This window comes from Notolepis coatsorum (genome assembly GCF_963971535.1).
Source record: "Notolepis coatsorum genome assembly, chromosome: 11".
In the NCBI taxonomy this organism is placed as follows: Eukaryota; Metazoa; Chordata; class Actinopteri; order Aulopiformes; family Paralepididae; genus Notolepis; species Notolepis coatsorum.
The window spans coordinates 67,823,362-67,844,907 of record NC_140175.1 but is presented as its reverse complement, the minus strand read 5'-3'; the positions used below and the strand labels follow the sequence as shown (position 1 = coordinate 67,844,907).

The window sequence follows — 21,546 nt, the reverse complement described above, 5'->3', positions numbered from 1 at the left end:
CTAGTGGAATGCACCCAACCGGGTAAAATTATATAGGTCGCGACGGTAAACGTCAAGCATAACCGTATATTAGCAATATCACATCAAGCATTAAGCAGGTCCCGAAGTAAGGCAGAACAACCTCTTCCCTAGCAGGGGCGATCAGCGTGCCCCGCTAGACACAAAAAACAAAAACAAAAGGGTGCCTGGTTGTGTGAAATAGAGTAAGTTGGAAGAGGTGTGTGAGTGTGCGTGTGTCAACATGTTTATACGCAGGTGTGTGTCTGGGCGCATGCCCTTCCGTGTTCGTGCAGTTGTATGCACGTGAACCTATGTGTGCGTGTGCATGGATGTATCGGACACAGCCAGGGTGTAAGCGTATGGGTGTGTAGGTGTGAGTGTGTGGGTCCATGCCCCCGTATCTGTATAATGTGTAAACGTGTATGTGTGTCTACATGTGTGTATGTGTATGTGCGTAATATGCGCCTACGTGTGTGTGGTACGTCTAGAACCTATAGAGAGTGCATCCATTAGGTGTGCGAGCACGTGCGTCATCATAGGTGTGAGCGTGTGTGTACATATTTATATGTCTGTATGTGTATACACATATTGTCCTATTGGGGCCAAAATTATACACTGTTCACATCATCTGTACATCATAAGTAGAGGGCAATGAATTGGCTGGAGATTGGTGAGTCACTTAGCTTGATATATGGTATCCAGTGGCGTCCTCTCAATGCTAGGCAGATGATGCTACACATAGATGATCACACAGTAGACATTACAGTAGCCTCTATACATATATTGTCCTGTTGAAGTTAATATGATACATTGTTCACATCACCCGCATATCATAAGCAGCACGTACACACCGATACGATACATCTCTCCTTCTATGTGGTCATTATATAGCGCTTCTCAATAACCCGAATATACCCGATATAGGATCAGAGATTTGCTGGGTGTTAAGTCTGTTGTATAGCTTAATAACAACCAGTGGTAAATTCTTGAAACTGAGTAGGTGGATCATTACACTAGATTGTTAATTAGCAGATTTTACAGTGGCCTTTTAGCAAGCAGTAACCCGTTGGGGACAAGATGGCACATCATTCACAACATCTGTACGGTACAGATATAACACAAATATCCGAGTATCTCCCCTTTCTGATCGAAAAAGCTTATAGTGTTGTGCAGAGCAAACAGCATCTCAAGAATCCTTTATTCTTCTTTTCTAAAGAATGCTAGCATTGTGTGTGCCAAAGGTAGCCTACCCGACCTCACCCGCTGCTGCGTGTACAATGTTCTCATTGCCTCACTTGCATCGATGAACTCTTTATCTTTTCCCTTGTGCATGATGCGAAGTCGGGCTGGAAAAAGAATGCCGTACCGGGTGTCCTCACAACCGCGTAGTAGCTTCCTTACCTCCGTAAACGCATCCCTGGCTTTCGTGACGCTTGTGGCATAGTCTGGGAAGATTGCAATAGTCATTCCGTCGATCTGTATTGGAGCCTGGGCGCACGCCCGGCTCAAAACCTCGACACCGTCCTGGTAGTAGTGGAGTTTAGCCACGATAGCACGAGGCTTCCCGTCCGTCCTCTTCGGCCCCAGTGTTCTGTGCGAGCGGTCTACCAGCACTTCATTATCCATTTGTAGCACGTCTCTCAGTAGCTTTGAGACCGACGCAGTGGAACTCGAGCCATCCGTCTCAGCCACCCCAATTAATTATCCTCACGTTGCACCTCCTCATTCTTCCTTCCATGTCCTCACACTTCCCTCTGAGACCCGCCACCTCTGATTTTAAGTCTTCGACTGTGGTTTGTAGCGTTACCACCTCGTCCGACCACCTCGAGAGACCACCTTCCACGTCTTTAACTGTAGCCTCCATTTTGTTCATATCCACGTGCAGTGCCGCTACACAGCTTCGCATTTCCTCATTCATTAGGGATGCACCAATATGAAAATTTGCCACCGATACCGATTGTTCAACTAACACAATCGGCCGATACCGATATTTGTGGCAAATTTTTTTTTAATACATTTTATTTTTTTGTAATATTTTATTTTATTTTTTTATGAAACTACTGTATATTTGAGTTACAAATTGTGCTCACCGATATGAACATAGGCCTCTTTACTTACTTAAAAAAAGGAAACATCAAGAAATAGCACTATCTCTCTCTCAGTATGGTCTGCCGGGCTGCAGCTAGATACTAGTTCTCCCAGTATGGTCTACCGGGCTGCAGCTGGATACTATTGTCTCAACCAGAGCGCTCAACCAATGAAATTTTGATTGACAGTCGATTCTGCCAATTACGTCACACACCGCTTGCACCGCCTCTGCTGTTACCACCAATCGGCAAGCGCGTATACTTCCGCTTTTGTCCGCCATTGATTTTGACGAGAGCTGAGCTCTACAACAACAACAACGTTAGATCCCCGCGGCGGCGCGGCCGACGTTTAGCTTTTAGCTCCGCAGGATGACTAAACGAGGCATAATGATTTTACTGCAACAAATGTTATAATAAAACAAAGCCTTTCTATACATGTGTCTGATTGAAAACTTTATTAACAGATTGCAGAATGGGTAAAACTCAGGGCTCTATGAGCAACGGAAGGAACTGAGCTAGTATGAACGAGTAATGCTACGTTCGGGTAAATAATATGCTGATGTTATTGAACGTGTAACACTAACTATATAACGTTAATGCCACAAAACGAATGCATTTGTTAATCATAAGTAGTAACTTTGATGCAGTAGCTTGTGTGTGTGTGGGCCGGGGGCGGCGTTGTGCAGGTCGCGACGCGACTGAACTTTTTTTTGCCTTTTGACGCGACACAAATTGATGGATATTTATCAGCTACTGCCATCGGCACATTCGAGCTTATCGGCCAATAGGCCGATTGCAGTCAACAAGGCACTTATCGGCCGATACCGATACCCGACCGATACATCGGTGCACCCCTATCATTCATCACTTTCAAATCATTTCTGATAAGGTCGAACTCTCTGGAAAGTGCACCTTTCAATTCCGATTGCATTATCTCTGCGAGTTCCGATTTCAGCGCGAGGAGAATCTCCGCCTTTAAGGCTGTGGTACCCACGCCGGACATCTTTGACGGTGTGGACGGTGGTGGCTCGGAGCTGGAAGTCGGGCCTTTTTCAGTCGAGACGTATTTGTATTTGCGTAGGTTTGATGCCATCTGTCCGTGTAAACAATGACCATTGGTTTGAACAAATGTACCCTGAGTAAGATTCACTAAGTTTTGTAAATCCGTAAGCTTATTAAATTAAGATAAAATAAAAATAAGTAGAGGCTCGACGGGAGCTCGAACAAACAGCGTGCTACTCCATTGCTCGCCTAGCCACGCCCCCGATTCAAAGATTATTTTAATAGCTTTCTTTGAATACAGTTTCTCTCCTGTGAAATACAAATGTTCAACAAAACCATCAACATTGACTCAGCTAGACCGCTTTCTTATATCCGCAGCGCTAACAGAAATAAAAACAACCCAGGCCTATGTTAAAGTGCAGATTGGCTTAGAGGACGATAATGTCTTGTATGAACTACCAGTCATATAAATCCTATTAGAATGGGAGAAGAGAAGGGTGATGAGAAGAAAAGAGAGGTGGAGAGAAGGAGAGAGAAGAAGGAGCCAGTGAAGAAAAGAGATAAGATGGATAGGGAGAAGATATACGAGGATGAGAAGAGAGAAGAAGAAGCCACTGATGAAGAAGGGAGAAGGAGCATGATGAAAAGAGAGAAGGAGAGAGAAGAAGAGAAAGAGAGAGATATAAGAAGAAGAAGAAGAAGAAGAAGAAGAAGGGGAAGAGAGATACGGACAAACTCAGATAGACAAGCTGAGATCAACAGGTTTTAAGCCAATATTGATCAATATGATTGCAAAATAAGTTCACACAGCCGGCTCAGCAGTGCTTTGAAACATGTCCTTCAAGGTTTGTAAGGTTTGGACAAAAAACGTTTGATTTATAGTCAGATTTGTGTTATGCCACACCCACTTTTATAATTTGTAGTGCCCCCTAGTGGTCGATTTGAACAAGATTTCTAGGGTTTGTTTCTGGTAAGTATATGGACATATCCTGTAAGCTTTTTTGATTTGCATCTATTTATGTGCTGAGCCACGCCTTTTTGAAATTCCTTAATTACCGTACTTTTCGGACTATAAGCCGCGGCTTTTCCCCCCATTTTTCGACCCTGCGGCTTATATAACGGTGCGGCTTATATGTGACTCAACGTGACCAAACCTGAAAATGTAAAAATCAAAATATAGCTTTTTTGACTGCATTGAAATGTTATTTATCTGTTCCCTTATTTGCTAAACTTAATACAACTTGTAAATGAGTTCATTCTTGTTATTTGTCCGACAGTATTGTGTCCCAATGCTAATTACATATGGTAATTAAACATTAAAACACCTGCGGCTTATAGTCCAGTGTGGCTTATATATGTACACATCATTCAATTTAGCTGCTGCGGCTTATATTCAGGTGCGGCTTATAGTGCGAAAAGTACGGTAACTTAAAAACTAAAGAAAGGTATAAACAAGCCTAATACATATTTTGATAAGCTTGATCCAGTAATGATCCACAGTAAATCTGGTCTTAATTGGACTTACGGTTTAGGAGAAGATGTACAAATTGTGTTCTACATCCAAGATGGCAGAAAATCCAATATGGCAGACTTAATGGGTCCTTGAAGCAAATTTGTAGAGGGTATTCTCCACTTGCACAACGTGAAGTAGGCATTTCCGGTAGGACTTGAAAATGGTTCTTCCGGTCCCATCCAAATACATTGTTTTTAGCAACTTTTCTCCTGTTATTTAAACAACTTTGTCGTCACAGAGAGGTAATGAAACGTTTGTATTATTATATTATAGAATGTATTTAATAAGCAAACGTTTGTCAGCAGGGTTTTTGGGCTGTATTTCATGTAAAAACGTTTACCGTTAGTTTACTTGCTCACGCTAATTAAGGCTAATGCTGGCTAACAGAAGCTAGCGCAAGAAACGACGCCGCAAAGTATTGTTTATAGTGCATTTCTTGCCACCTTATAGCATTTGTACATTTGTATGACAGTCTATAATGCTCCTGTGAGGTTTTTCCGGACGTTTTGGTAATGATTTTCACTAGGGCTGGACGGTATGGTCTAAAATGTATATCACGGTATAATTTGAAGCATAGACGGTAACGGTATATATCACCATAGACACCTACATAATGGAGCATTGGAAGCAGGTGCTCCACCAGTATTGAACTTGGGGGAGCAAACGTGTCCCTTTGCTCCCTCACTTTTTGATCATATGAAAATATAAATAAATCTTATCTAACCATAACTACGTAATTTCAATCAAATTAATAATACGCAATGACACTTAATAGCAAGTTTTTAAGTTTCCAAAGATTGCGACACCCCCCTGCCCATTATGGTTTGATCCAGTCCCTCCCAGCCCCCAGCAGACAGAGTGGAGCCGCGGCGCACACTCCAGTCTCCACAGCGCAGCGCTGCAGCCTCCAGGTGAATAAGGTACTTTAGGCACAACAGCAGGCTTTTCCACTAGTAAGTTGTTCAAACAACCTATTATGTTAGACATGTCTTTACTATTGAGTGGTATAACTTCTACCACGCAATACAATAAAAGTGTTTCACGGTCCGAAATGCCATCTGGTCATACCGTAAAATAAATCCTCTAATAAATAATAATAATAATAATAATATAACTTTGGTGTTAGCCGCTAGCTAACGTTGTCATATTATCTAGATAATGGTGTCAGCTGGCCTGGATGACATGACTTCGTTTGCAAAATATGTTCGCTATCTATATGGCAGACGAGCAGGGCCGGATTAACGACGGCCGCGGCCCTGTGGGCCTCTAGTGACGAGGGGCCTCAAATTTTTATTTTTTTTTTCTTTCACTTTTTTTTTGGCGATCGATGTCATGACTGTGCATTGCAGACTCAGGGAGGAGGCAGAGAAGGAGAGAAAGAGACACAAGAGTTACAGGTAATTGAAATATATTTTTTTTCTCTTTCTTATTAAAAACTTGGCCTATTTGAAAGGAGATTGATTTAATAAAAATAAATGAGTGAAAAATCAATATACAGTATATATACAGTATATATATATTATTATTATAGTAATTGGCTATCATACTGCAATATAAAGTTTTATAGTGAAAAGAGCAGCTTTATTGGTCAAGATTGAAGGCTCTATATTGCAGGAAATTGCACGTACAGGTTCATTAAATTCAAAAAAAATCTGCCGTGTTTCAGGCAAGACCACCTTGCCTGTCCCAAAAAAAATAAAAGAAATTAAAAAAAAAAAATTTATAAAAAAATAATTGCACCCCCACTTTCAACTATAACTAGGCGGCCATGTATATCACGGTATATTAACTTATCTTAAAATGTCTATATAAATGCTTCTGAAGGGGTAAAACACTGGTATGGCAGCTGGTATTCTGTTACAGCTGCTGAGCTATACTATAGCTAATGTCCAATCCATCAATATCTTCCTTTTTAATTAAATAGGTTCAAGAATCGAATCAGGATTGTTAGCAGAGAGAGAGGGAGGGATGGGGGACACAGAGTGAGAGAGAGAGGGAGGGAGGAGGCTGCTAGAGTGGAGCTAACGTTAGCTTGCTGAGGCTAATACATTGACAGGCTGCTACAGTAGGAGTGGAGCGAGCTAACGTTAGCTTGCTGAGACTAATACATCAACAGGCTGCTACAGTAGGAGTGGAGCCAGCTAACGTTAGCTTGCTGAGGCTAATACATAGACAGGCTGCTACAGTAGGAGTGGAGCGAGCTAACGTTAGCTTGCTGAGGCTAATACATCGACAGGCTGCTACAGTAGGAGTGGAGCCAGCTAACGTTAGCTTGCTGAGGCTAATACATTGACAGGCTGCTACAGTAGGAGTGGAGCCAGCTAACGTTAGCTTGCTGAGGCTGCTACAGTAGGAGTGGAGAAAGCTAACGTTAGCTTTCTGAGGCTACATCGACAGTTAACATTACATAAGGTTTTAGCGCGATGTGGGCATTCCAGAATGGCGAGGATGCAAAGCATGTTAGACAATTGGACTCATCGCAGAGTTTACATTACACATAGAAACTGCGCGACTCGCGAGAGAAGTTGTCACACAGCCTTCAAACGCAGGGCGGAAGAGCTAGTTTGCTTCTGTGTTTATTATGAAATGACAATTGCGTGTTGACTGCAGGAAGCCTCTGTGCTCCTAAATAACTTTTTCCAGTTCGCATATATCTATTATCTATGACTAATTCTATCTATTTTTAGGGGCAAATACGAGTGAAATAGTCGCGCTGTGGTTACATGACGTCATTGCTATTTTAGAGCTGCTCTACCGGTTACAAGGTATAGTCAAAATCCATACCGTAGAGCAAATTCATACCGTGTATACCGTATACCGTTTATACCGTCCACCCCTAATTTTCACTATAAAAACATATTTCTAAAAGACAGGAAGTTGATAAACGGGCCGGATTAGCTTTGAGCTAACGATCTTTGCCGATGCATATTTGATGTATTCATTCCATTCTAAACGTAACGTTAGTTTACTAAACATTACCTGTCTATATAACGTTGAGGAACAAATTATAAAGTGTGTGTGTGTGTTTGTGAACATTGGACCGCAAAGCAGAAAATGCATTGCAGTTACAGACAGTAGCTAAATAGTTAGCTGCACTTCTTTCTCAAACCGAATTAATCACTCTAGTTTCTAGAGCTGATGTGATTATGTACAACAATACACTCACACTTTATAATTTGTTCCTCAACGTTATATAGACGGGTAATGTTTTGTAAACTAACGTTACGTTTAGAATGGAATGATACATCAAGTATGCATCGGCAAAGATCGTTAGCTCAAAGCTAATCCGCCCCTTTATCAACTTCCTGTCTTTTAGAAATATGTTTTTATAGTGAAAATCATTACCAAAACGTCCGGAAAAACCTCACGGGAGCATTATAGACTGTCATACAAATGTACAAATGCTATAAGGTGGCAAGACATGCACTATAAACAATACTTTGCTGCGTTGTTTCTTGCGCTAGCTTCTGTTAGCCAGCATTAGCCTTAATTAGCGTGGGTGGGTGACAGAGCAAGTAAACAACAGTAAACGTTTTTACATGAAATACAGCCCAAAAACCCTGCTGACAAACGTTTGCTTATTAAATACATTCTATAATATAATACAAACGTTTCATTACCTCTCTGTGACGACAAATAACAGGAGAAAAGTTGCTAAAAACAATGTATTTGGATGGGACCGGAAGAACCATTTCCAACCCGGAAGTCCTACCGGAAATGCCTACTTCACATTGTGCAAGTGGAATAATAAACATGTCTGTATAAAATGTTGTGTAAATCGGACTCGGTGTCAAAAATGTGTAGCGCCCCCTAGTGTTCAATTTGAATGGAATTTTTAGAGTATGTTTCAGGTAGTTATCTGGCCATATCCTGCATATTATTTGGTGATGATTGGCCTAACGGTTGTCAACTTGATCTATTTATGTGCTGAGCCACACCTTCTTGAAGTTCATCGGTTAATATTGTGAAAACTAAAAAAATATATCAACAATCCTTATACTAACTTTAATAAGCTTCATCCAATAATGTTCCACAGCCAATATGATAGCAATCGGACAAAAACGGTTTAGGAGATGTCAAAATTGTGTTTTACATCAAATCCAAATAGGCGGAAAATCCAATATGGTGGACTTTATGGGTCCTTGAGGCAAATTTGTAGAGTGAGTATAGATGATGTCTTTACCGGGTTTTGTCTTAAATCGGACTCACAGCGTAGGAGTTATGACCGGTCAAAGTTTAAAAGTTTGACCTTTAATTATAGCAGCCCCTTTAGGCCAATTTTTCCATATTTCATGGAGTGCATTTGCACACAAATTCCAATCAATGGGTCAAAGTTCATGTTGCTACCATTTACCATCTCACAGGAATTTGCTAAAGCATTTCTGAAGAAGAAGAACAATTTAAATCGGCACAAAAACAATAGGGTTTCTGCACTTCGTGCTTGACATCCTAAAAATTAAGACAAAGAAGAGGAAGAAGAACAAGAAACAACATATGTGACAGTAGTGCCGTTACCACATTATACACCACCTTCACATACACAGGGCTCTACGCTAACCTTTTTCCCCAAGGAGCACATTGGCTCCTAAATGAAAAAATTTAGGAGCACACAAAGAAATTTAGAAGCACACAAAAATATTTAGGAGCACAGTGAAAATATTTCAAGTAACAGTTTATTTATTTTTTCAAAAATAAATGTCTATTTGTACTGTGCGTGCATGTGCAAACGGGAACGGGACACACATCTGTGCAATAGCACATACCACCAAAGTTACTGGCCCACTGTGTGCGTGTGTGTGTATCTGCGTGTGCAAACGGGAATGGGACACATACATTTAAACTATTACGTGATTAATGCCTACTGTGGCAAAGTTGTAGCCAACAACTAGGCCTAATAAAAAAGGCAGTGACATTAAACAAAAAGGAGACACTGGCATTACCACCAGGGCCATCAGTAGAGGGGACTGTAAGGTGCCTTTTCGGAATACTACCTTTGCTAAAACTGTGTGCTCTGTTAAAGGTGGTAACTACTGGAATAGCCTACCAGTTGTGATTAGAGAGTGCCCCACATACTCCATGTTAAACTGCATCTTAAGGCAAACCAGAACTGTGATCATTTTTAATCTGATTTAGTTTATGTAACTTGTTTCTTGTTTTTATTGTTGTTTTTATCGTTGATTGTCACAATGCTTTTACCCTAAGCAGGCTATTTATTTATGAACGAGTTTTGCTGTCTCCTGGTGTAAATTAGCTCTTGCTACAACCCTGCATGTTTACATTTTGTATTTTGTACTTGATGTTCATTAACATGTGCTGTCCCCATCAAATAAACTATCAAATCAAACTACTGCTACAAAAGTAACAGTCACTTAACTTTAGCTTTTGCCCCTTTTATGCATACAATGCCTATGTTTTGGCTAGTGTTGCTCTTCTAGAAAAATAATCCTTTCAGGGTTGCCTATTGAAATACTGTACACCTCCAGTACAGAAACATTGTTTATGAGTTTGCGTGTCAGGTAGACCATTGATTGACAGTCGATTCTGCCAATTACGTCACACCGCTTTCACCCACCTCTGCTGTTGATAACGCTAGCCAGTTAGCATACACACATACACACACACACACAGTGGGCCAGTGACTTTGGTGTAGGGGTGTAACAATGTGTCGATCCTAAGGGGAAAATTCAACTGCATCGATTTGAAAATGTTAGAATCGATTATCGCAATTTTAATGTGTACACAGTGTTATGTTATTGTCATGGCCGTTACAGCCAACACAATGACATACGCTACTGCATCAACGTTATGATTAACAAAGCAAGGCATTCGTTTTGTTGCATTAACGTTATATTACTATTGCTATCGATAAATCTAGGTGTTCTAAAAATCTATTGCTATTGGTAAGACTAGAATAAGTTACTGTCTCGGAAAACTCTCGCATATCGCAATGGCGGACTTTCAGGAAGTAAAAAAGCTAATGAGAGCTTCCGATTGGTAATTTCCTTTATTTCCCTTGAAACCAGTCACGTCACTCTACTGTGATTGGATCATTGGCTTGAGTGCAATGTGGGACTTGTAGTTTTTTAACGATTTATCAGCAAAAAAAGAAATAAAAGCACGACTGAGGCTGTAATCTTCACTCGCACACTGCGAGTAATTGATTTTTCCGGTTCGCACACACATATTTCTAGGGGCATATGCGAGCAATATGGTCGCACTGTAGAGCCCTGATACAGTATGTCCTGTGTGTGTGTGTGTGTGTGTGTGTGTGTGTGTGTGTATCGTTTGCCACCTACCTGGACCTGCGGACTGTCCTATAGGCGCTGGGCAGGGAGTGTTTGCTCTTCGACTTGGATCTGGACCTGGACCTCCGCTTACGACTCTTCTTCTTCTTCTCTTTTTCTCTCTTCCCTCCGCCCCTCTCTCTCTCCGTCCCTCTGGAGGATGTGTGGGAGGAGGAGGTGGGTAGGAGCGATGCAGAGGAGGAGGCGGAGGCCGGCGGCTCCCTGCCTCTATAGACCGCTGGGTTCTCCTCAGGAGGAGGCCGTTGCTCCTGGAGGAAGGCAGGGGGCAGCACGAAGGAGGACATTTTGGGAAGAGAAGGAAGGGCAGGAGAGGAGTCTCTGAATGAAGGGATGGACTGAACAGCATCTGGTACCTGGGGGAGATAATAGAGAGAGAGAGAGAGAGAGAGAGAGAGAGAGAGAGAGAGAGAGAGAGAGAGAGAGAGGTTGACTTTAGCTGTACTAAAATGAAACATTGTACTTAAAAACAACAGAGGGAAAAAACATTAAAGCATTCTGTTAGAAGGTAACTGTTCACACATCCGCTACACACACTCATGTTCATTACACATTCTACACACTGTTGAAATATGACGCGTATATCACGTACATTTATAGCAGATACATTCTCCCATCACTCCACCATAAAAAGCCCAGTTCCCCTAAATTCTCTCTCTCTAGCCCAGCCAGAGGCAGAGGGCCACTCACAGATTCTTATCAGTGACCATAAAAACACACACACACACACACACACACACACACACAAACCTACACACGCACACATCTCCCCCACACACACACACACACATACACCCTCACTCTCAACGCGCACACATTGACTCCTTTGGTGAGTGATCTCACCAGACTAGCCCGGATCAAATAATTCAACTCATTGTGACAAAATGCCACAAGCCAACTAATATACGACCCGGTCAGTTACTGGTCACATACTGCAGTCTCCATTAATCACAGATCGTTATCATAGAGACACACACGCACAAATGCGCACGTAAATGTGCGTTCCACGCACTCGTGCACGGCGGACATACAGGCGGACCAATACACACAGACACACAACGTGCACGCAGGACGAAAACCACAACCACACTGATCGATTGGGGAACCAATAAAACACCCTGACAGAGAAACCACTGGACTTCTTATTCACTGCTCAAATTGACTTCGACACGACTGCACTGACTGGACTGGACAGACGAGACTAGACTGACGGAACAATAACCAGACTGCATTTTCTTTCTTTTATACTCGACCGGCCGGTTGTAACAATCTAGATTTCAATTGTACCTTGCTATATTCACCTTGTATAATACTTTGCTTATTCACTTTTTATATTACATTGCTTGTTAACTTTTTATAATAAATACCTTCAAAAGTGTTTCATCTCTTATATCTTTAAATATCTTTTACAACTTTCACGACTGAGTATAAAACGTGACAACACATGCCGTCATGAAGTAAATGGTCAGCTTGTCTTGACCACACATGATTCAGTAAAGCATCCTCAGCCAGGGAGCATGTCTATGTTCCCCGGGTCCTATGTTCCCCGGTAGCGATAGTCGGTTATGCTTAGAGTTTATCTTTAGAGCAGGGCGATAGACCACCAGCCCTGATTCCAAACTCTAACCTTAACCAACTTCGAAAGAGTTGCCAAGCTTAACCAGTTCGAAACAAGGCGGACATTAACACTTTGGGTGCCATGGGTTAAATTCATGATATACCATAGATTGCCAGCTCTATTTGTCTATGGAGAAGTACCCCTTCTTTGCATGGCTATAACTTTTTAAATTCTATTGCTACATTGCCATTATTAGGGCCCATTCAAAGTCCTATATGTATTGTTCATTGTGTAGCAACGTTAAACTTTTTCATTCACATATTCATAGTAAAGTATGGTCTAATGTATAAGTATGTTTTCATCTCTTTCTGCAGCTTTCTCCAGAACGTGATCTATAGCCCCAAATGCATTATATTGATGATGAAATACAGTTTGATGGCAATCGGGGCGATATAAAAAATTTCAATTGGACGTACTTCTAGAATGATCTACGTATGATCTGATGATGACCGGATGGGCGGGGGATCGTTTATAATTCCGTGGGCAGCGTTATATCATTCATCTAGTGTGGGTCATATGCTCATCATAACAGTTTATATGGAACACGTTCAAAAATAACGCTGAATCTTACCGGATCTTCCTCGCGCCGTTGGACGATCAGCGTGGTGTAGACCGTTTTCGATTATGGGATGTTTATCCTGATGAACCATTTCCAGCTTGTATAATACTATATACGTCCAAATCATGTTGTTTATCGAGTTATTGGCAATGGATCGCTATATATTGTGACGAGCCAGAGTGCCGCCAAACCGAGTGCCCGGAAGTAATATGGCCGACCAGCACAACCTCCACAGCACTTCCTGTTTGGCGATTGCGCTGATCGGCCACCAGATGGCACTCCTGAACCGCCAGAGAGCTCAGTGGGTCCTCCTGGTGGATCTCAGGCCAGCGGAGGGGAAATATGAATCCGATCACAGATTTTTGAAATATTGATATTAAAGACGCTGTAAAGCGTCCTTCGGCAACTTGAGCATGGCCGGGAATGACGCTGTAAAGCGTTTCCCGGCAGTTAAAGTGTTAATAAAATGTTCAATCAATCAATCAATCAATCTGGGAACATAGAACCCGGGGAACATAGAGCCCGGGGAACATAGGGATGACCCCCTCAGCCAGGCTTACTATCACTAAGAACAGACACGTCAGAACATGTCACCTGTTGCTATGAGAGAGAAAGAGTGTGTGTGCATGAATGTGATCATGTCCGTTTGTGCGTGTGTATCAATGTGAGCGTGCGTGTGTGTGTGTGTGTGTGTGTGTGTACATGTCACATGTCTGTGTGTGTATCTAAACCCAACTGAGGTATTGATTGATGTAACCCAATCAGAGAGCTTTGACAAGCAGACAGTCAGTGAGGGAATTCACCACAGTCTGATGTATCTGTGCATCTCTGCCCTCAATCAATAAAGAATCCCCCTGGCTCTCCCAGACGCTCCAATCAGAGCCCTGTGTTTGTGTGTGTGCTACGATAGGCCAACATGGAGGAAACCGAACCAGACACACACCTGTACATCTGTATGTGTGTGGGTGTGTGTGTGTGAGTGCTCACACGTGTGTATACTGTACATGTTTGTGTGTGCACGTGTCCGTGTGCATATACATGTCTCTATTAGTGCGTATAGGAAGGCAGTGGGGAAGTAAAAGGTGAGGCCCCCCCTGTCCCCTCAGGTTAGAGTGACTCCTGTGTATTCTCCTCCAGACTCTCGTGTTTGTAATTCAAAAGACGTTCCTGTTTACTCAACACAAAAATAGCCTTCTGGCTCCACACTGCTATAATTGGCCCATTGCCACTTCCGGCTTCCAAAGTACCTCTAATTATCCCAGTGTGGCTCCGTCGGCTATAAGTAGCCTGTGACTGCCGCTGGATCCACTTCAAAAGAGGTCTCTAATCAATCAGTAACAGCTAGACGACAGCCGTGCGGTCGCCTGCGTGCCGCTGAGGCCACGCTCTCTGCTGGCGATGAGACACGGCCGTACGCTGGGTTTAATTTTTATTTCAAGTTTCAACACTTTAACATGCAGAGCTTCGTTCCTGACTTTGATGATTTATCACTCTGTTTTTTGGGTGGAAATTAATGATGCGGAGAAACCCTCCTCTGACTCCTGCTAATTCCTGTCAAAACACCCAGTCAAATTAGGCTCGAGCAAAGCAGATCTGAAACAAAGTGCTCAACAAAGCTGCATCTCTGGGCGTGTGTCCTATAGATGGCTTTCTTGTTTGTAAACAATGTGTTCAAGCCAATCAGAAATACCCGCTGAATTACGTGACTGAGTACAACAGGGCTCTAGGGAGAAACCATGGCACTCCCCTGACTAAAAGTTGTTTCAAATTAAAACGGCAGGATGTCATTTTGCCAAATGAGCATGGCTGTGAGTGTGTCTTTCACCTTTTACATATCTAGCTTTGACATGGATTGATAGTTTAGATCGGTAGCATGGCAAACAAATGCAAACATATTGCAGTCTGCCCCGTTGTTCTGACCAGGATTACGTACCTTTTTTCCTCCTTAATGTGCACGCTACACATATGCTGTGATATATACAAAGATGCTTTAACTGCTTATAATAAAACCATCCGCTTAGCAAGGAAAGATTACTTCTCTAAAATCATTACAGAAAATGCTGGAAACTCCAGAATCCTCTTTTCCACTATTAATGTACTACTCAACACTGCCCCTACACCTCCTCAGTCATCAACGGTTAAGTGTGAAGAACTTGCACTATTCTTTAACAACAAAATAACCTTGATCAGGGCCAGCATTACTCATGATGGAAATAAAGTTGATTGCGGCAAACCGTGCAATGTAACCATGAGAAGTTTCACATGCATCACATTAGATGTACTCTGCAAAACTGTCTCAGAATGTAACTCCTCCACCTCAGACATTGACCCTATACCTACAGCTTTCTTCAAACGGGTATTTAATAGTGTTTCAAGCCCTGTGCTAGATATCATAAACACTTCCCTTAGGACTGGTATTTTCCCGGATGCCTTTAAAACAGCAGTTGTAAAGCCATTACTAAAAAAACCTAACTTGGATAGTAATGAAATGGCAAATTATCGTCCAATATCCAACCTACCATTCATTAGTAAAGTACTTGAAAAGATAGTTTCAGTTCAAATTAATTCCTTTCTTGAAGAAAACAACATCTTAGAAGAATTTCAGTCAGGATTCAGAAAATATCATAGCACTGAAACTGCCCTCACCAAAATAATCAGTGACCTCAGACTAAACTCTGACGAGAATAAGATTTCCATCCTTATCCTGTTAGATCTCAGTGCAGCATTTGATACAATCGATCACGATATTCTAATCGATCGTCTTGAAAACCATGTCGGTTTCTCAGACCATGTGCTAGGCTGGTTTAAAACATACATCAGAGGGAGGAAATTCTATGTTAAACTAGGAGATCACATGTCTGATATATACGACAACAACTATGGAGTTGCACAAGGGAGTTGCTTAGGTCCTTTACTCTTCTCCCTTTACATGTTACCGCTGGGTGATATCATCAGAGAGCATAATGTAGATTTCCATAGCTATGCGGATGATACACAACTGTACATATCTGCTGAACCAAATGATACAGCGATTAGCTCCATTACAGACTGCTTACTGGCAATAAATAAATGGATGAGTAAGAACTTCCTGAAACTAAACGAGAACAAAACTGAAATTCTAATTATCGGCTCCAAAACTAAAAAAGAAACATTAATAAAGAACCTGGGGGGACTAACCCCTTGGATAAAATCTGAGGTCACTAGTCTTGGGGTTGTCATAGATTCAGAACTGAACTTCAATTCTCATATTAGCAAAGTGACGAAAACATCGTTGTTCCATCTCAGAAATATAGCAAAAGTACGACCATTTATTAATCAGAACGATGCTGAGAAGCTAATTCATGCATTCATATCTAGCCGGCTAGACTACTGTAATGCACTTCTCACAGGTCTCCCTAAGAAAACCACAGAGAGGCTTCAGCTAATCCAAAACTCTGCAGCCCGACTGCTAACTAGAACCAAAAGGAGAGAGCACATTAGTCCAGTCTTAGCCGTTTTACACTGGCTTCCTGTAACATTTAGAATTGACTTTAAGGTCCTTCTCCTTACATACAAAGCTCTAAATGGACAGGGACCTAGCTACATCGCCAACACTAATAAATTACACACCAGCAAGAACACTGCGATCATCAGCTGCTGGACTACTAGAGGCTCCCAGAAGCAGTCAAAAGAGGATCGGTAATGCAGCCTTTATCAACTATGCCCCAAAACTATGGAACAAACTACCCCAAAACATCAGGGAAGCCAACTCGCTAGACATCTTTAAAAGACAGCTTAAAACCTATCTCTTTGCTCAGGCATTTCACTGATAGATATCTGCTACCACCTAGTGGCAAGAGGAAACATCAGGGATATCCTGACACAACTTGTATTTATTCTTACCCTGCCTACTCTTTTACACTGCCTATCAAATTCATGTGTCGGTTATTGCACTTTTTACTTCTTACTGATGACTATTTTTAAACTGAATCATTTTAAACTATTCTTATTATTCGCTATGCTCGCTCATGCCTGTATTTTTTTTATGTCCGTCGGTTAGTGCACTTTTTAATTACTGAATAGAGAGCCTATTAGACTGCTAGATCCTAATGTGAAACACTATGCTGTAGTAGCATTGTACAACCAGGTTAACTGTGTCCTGGCTGTAGCATTAAACCAGGTTAACTGTGTCCTGGCTGTAGTAGCATTGTACAACCAGGTTAACTGTGTCCTGGCTGTAGCATTAAACCAGGTTAACTGTGTCCTGGCTGTAGTAGCTGTTAGTAGAACCAGGTGAACTGTGTCCTGGCTGTAGTAGTAGAACCAGGTTAACTGTGTCCTGGCTGTAGCATTGTAGAACCAGGTTAACTGTGTCCTGGCTGTAGTAGAACCAGGTTAACTGTGTCCTGGCTGTTGTAGAACCAGGTTAACTGTGTCCTGGCTGTAGTAGTAGAACCAGGTTAACTGTGTCCTGGCTGTAGCATTGTAGAACCAGGTTAACTGTGTCCTGGCTGTAGTAGAACCAGGTTAACTGTGTCCTGGCTGTTGTAGAACCAGGTTAACTGTGTCCTGGCTGTAGTAGAACCAGGTTAACTGTGTCCTGGCTGTTAGTAGGTTTGTTAGAACAGACTGTAATCTTCACTTGCTTATGGCAGATCAATCAGCATGGATTGTCTGTAAACTTTCACTTGCTTATGGCAGATCAATCAGCATGGATTGTCTGTAAACTTTATGCATTGTTGTCACTTGCCATATCTTGCTATGCTCGCTCATGCCTGTATTTTTTATGTCCGTTCTATTTTATAATTTTTATTTTATTTTATTTTATTTTTATTTTACTATTTTTAAACTGAATCATTTTAAACTATTTTTACTATTTGTGTTACTGAAAACTATAGGCGGAGAGCCTATTGGGATGCTAGATCCTAATGTGAAACACTGTGATTCTACCTGTCTATCTTTTTATGCTCGCTTATGCCTGTATTTTTTTACTGTTGTGAAGCACTTTGAACTGCAACCTCTGTATGAAAAGTGCTATACAAATAAAGTTATTATTATTATTACACCGAGTCTGACATGGACGAGAAACCCATCTATGTCATGCTGCTGTAATGCTCCGACAGCAATAGACTGGTTTCAGATCACATGCAGCCAAATCTGCAGTTGAAGGAGCAAGTCTGAAGTCTAACGGCTCCTAGTTGACTACTACTACAGCAACACCAGACATCAGTCATTATAGGCAGAAATTCAGCTATACCACAATAGATCAACAATTAAAACTGCCAGGCCATCGATGATCATTTATAATGTTTTTTTCTATGTTCATTTGGTTTTTATTTGACATGAGGGGATATAAGGGAACAGCTAGACATACAATTGGCTATCAATCAAAAATGTCTCCAATCTTTTTTATTATAATGAATGGAACACAGGGTTGAGTACCAAGGCAGTCTCCAAATAACTTTCCCATTAAATTGTATTAATTTTATTCATATATTATTAACTCATTGGACGGCTGGACGCCATCGCTTAAGTGCGCGAGAGGGCGCTAGAGCGCCACCGCTTTAATCAATGGGATGACTGTGAGATTTGCGAGTGCTTAAAATATATCTTATATTATAGCTATGGGTCTAATACACCCGTTGATTATCAGTGAGTTGCTTGCAGTCACCATGTACAAAACGGATTGTTTTTTTCATCAGTACATTTCCGTTTTATACCGCTTTGAATACGGGTATAGTTTGTGATTTCTAGTAATTCCAGAGAAAGACGCGATAATAGCCCTTTAGTGGAATACACAAAACACGTTGACATTTTTCGGCTGATTATCGAATCTTCCTGAAATCAACGCTAGATCATTATTATTATCCTTCCTCATGCATACATGAAATGGCCCTCGTAGCGCGGAAAGAAGTGTGTGCTGCATTTACAACACGACAAAATGACAGGTACACGGCATGCAGCACAATAATCGTGAGATGTCAAAATCATAATTTAAACTAAATAAAATGCCCCGCATAGTGAGCTCATATGTATGGGTAAACTGCAGTCTAGTGAAATAATTTAATTACGTTTCTCTGAGAAAGTCAATACTTCCAACAATGGAGACTAAAATGTTTATTTTCTTGTTGCTGAAGATGTATTTTGTTGAAATGATGCAATAACCACCAAGGCAGCACTTAGCTAGATCAGAAGCAGGCATTCCCTTTCACCAACACAATGAAAAGAAAAAAAATACTGTAAATTACTGCTCACATATGATACCCTTGAATCCACAGGTGTGTGTGTGTGTGTGTGTGTGTGTGTGTGTGTGTGTGTGTGTGTGTGTGTCTGTGTGTGTGTTTGTTTGTTTTACCCCATCATGTGAAGAGCAGGATGGTATTGTGATCCAGTATACCTCCATATCTATCCATCTTATATATTTTATATCCAGTTGAACCACCTGCACATTGTATATAGCTTGATGTTTGATGCCAAACGTATTTCCGTTGTCCTGTAATGATCTTGATCTTGCTCTTAATCTATCTATCCATCTATTTATCACAGCATTTCTACTAATCTACTATCATTGTATCATGGCCACAGTAGGCCTGGTACCTGACACATGTTCTGTCACCTAAAACTCTGATGAGAGTGATGACTAGGAGAGAAAGGGAGAGGATGGTAGGTGAGGGAGGGAAGAGGGGAAATAAAAGCAGAGGAGGCTCCATCTCTCTCACTCACTATCTCTCTCACTCTCTCACTCCAAGTGCTGATAATTCCACTGGGGGCAATTCACCAATGTCTTGCAGAGTACTGTGTGATCTGTGCCTTAATACCCTCAATTAGCTGACTTTGTCAGATTCAATAGGTTTACAAGAGAACGCCACTGCACCCCTCCCCCAATCAATCAGGAAGTGTCAGCAGTGGTGTTAGAACAGCAGGGGCGTGGCATGCTAATGAAGCCGACTACACTTGAGGCGTCACAGATTACACAACACTCAGAATTTACCGTTGATGTAGTTAAATAAATTCCTTCCAAAGTAATTGAAAGACAGACCAAAGGAACTTAAAGGTGCACTTCACCAAAAATATATGTTGATTTATTTTGCACATAATCTCTCACAACCAAAAGCTCTGAAAAGTTTTGTACATGTTTATTTAGTTTGACCGTTATGTACATGCAAATTAGTTTGAATATGGGCACCAGTGATGTCATCTGGGACATTGAATCCTTGTTAACTACAGCTCAATGAAATGATAAGGTAGCAGTCCCTGTAAGACAAGATATTGTCTATTTTTTTTATCTACATCAGGGGTCAGCAACCTTTTTGACATGGAGTGCCTGTTTGAAATATAGTTGTAACTAGTGTGCCTCAACAATATTCCATGCATCGTACATTTTTTTCTCATAATTAGGTCTTTTTAATGATAATTTTTACATTATTACATCATTATTGTTATTGTTATTATTAACAATATTATTATGATGGTTGTTTCAACCCTAAATCTGAGTTGGGGGGAGGGGGAATGCAATGCAGACCATTTCACTCACATTGCCCATTCATTTTTGGACACATCACACACCATCGGTGTGTGTACTGTACGTGTGCTGTCATAGCTCCACCTACAGGCCTAATGGAGAACACCAGGAGAACACCAGGATGTGAATGGAGGGTGAATGTGAGGTATATCGTGTAAATACGTTTTGATTGATCGCAAGACTACACTGTAAAAAAATAAATAATAATAAGTTACCAGAACTTAAAAATATTGAGTTCAGTTACTGTGCATTAAGGTTTTCAGTTTTCAATCCATAATAAGTTAACAGAAAAATAAGTACACAACCACATTATTTCAACCTAATAAAACTACGTTTATTGTCATTGTTTTAAGAACACAAGTTGATTTGGTAATACTCACATTTTGAGTAAAAAAATTGCTTTTAACATGTGCAATGTTCAATGAAATAGAAAAATAAATAATAAAATTTGTTGATTAATCCCACTGGTCACAATGGTGACCGTAATAATGTTTTTGTTATAAGGCTCTGCAAATGTTACTGAATGATGTAGCAATGTATTTCCAGCTAAATTGAAATAATAAACAAATAAAGGGTCTCAATTAAATATGTGGTAGTAAAAATAACCTGTGGGAGGATTTCAACAAGATAAATGCGACAACAGTGCAAAATATTTCACTATAATATTTCAAAGCAAAAAAAATAAAAAATAAAAAAAAATATATAATATTTTTTTTTTACTGCTGCCCCCTGTGCCTATGAAAATGCCCCCGCGTGCCTATTCAGGCACGTGTGCCTAGGGTTGCCTACCCCTGATCTACATCATTTCACAAAGCTGTAATTAACGACACAAGCAAACACCTCGAGTCTTTGGATGTGTGTGAGATAATGCATAAAAATAAAAAAGCATTGTTTTTTTGTTTAGTTTTTAGTGAAGTGCTCCTTTAAGACCTGCTATATTGTCCAACACCAGGTCATCATTACC

The 21,546-nt window shown here is 41.0% G+C and overlaps 1 protein-coding gene across 1 annotated transcript in view; it reads right to left on the bottom strand.

Annotated features, from left to right (window-relative positions):
• Positions 1-21,546, bottom strand: part of sfswap (splicing factor SWAP) — a gene marked incomplete at its 3' end in the record, with an annotated part of 295,870 nt that overhangs the window by 41,681 nt on the left and 232,643 nt on the right. Inside the window, exon 15 of the mRNA XM_084324950.1 lies at positions 10,899-11,260. Within this exon, the coding sequence (XP_084181076.1) occupies positions 10,899-11,260 (362 nt within the window). The remainder of the gene's footprint in view (positions 1-10,898; positions 11,261-21,546) is intronic.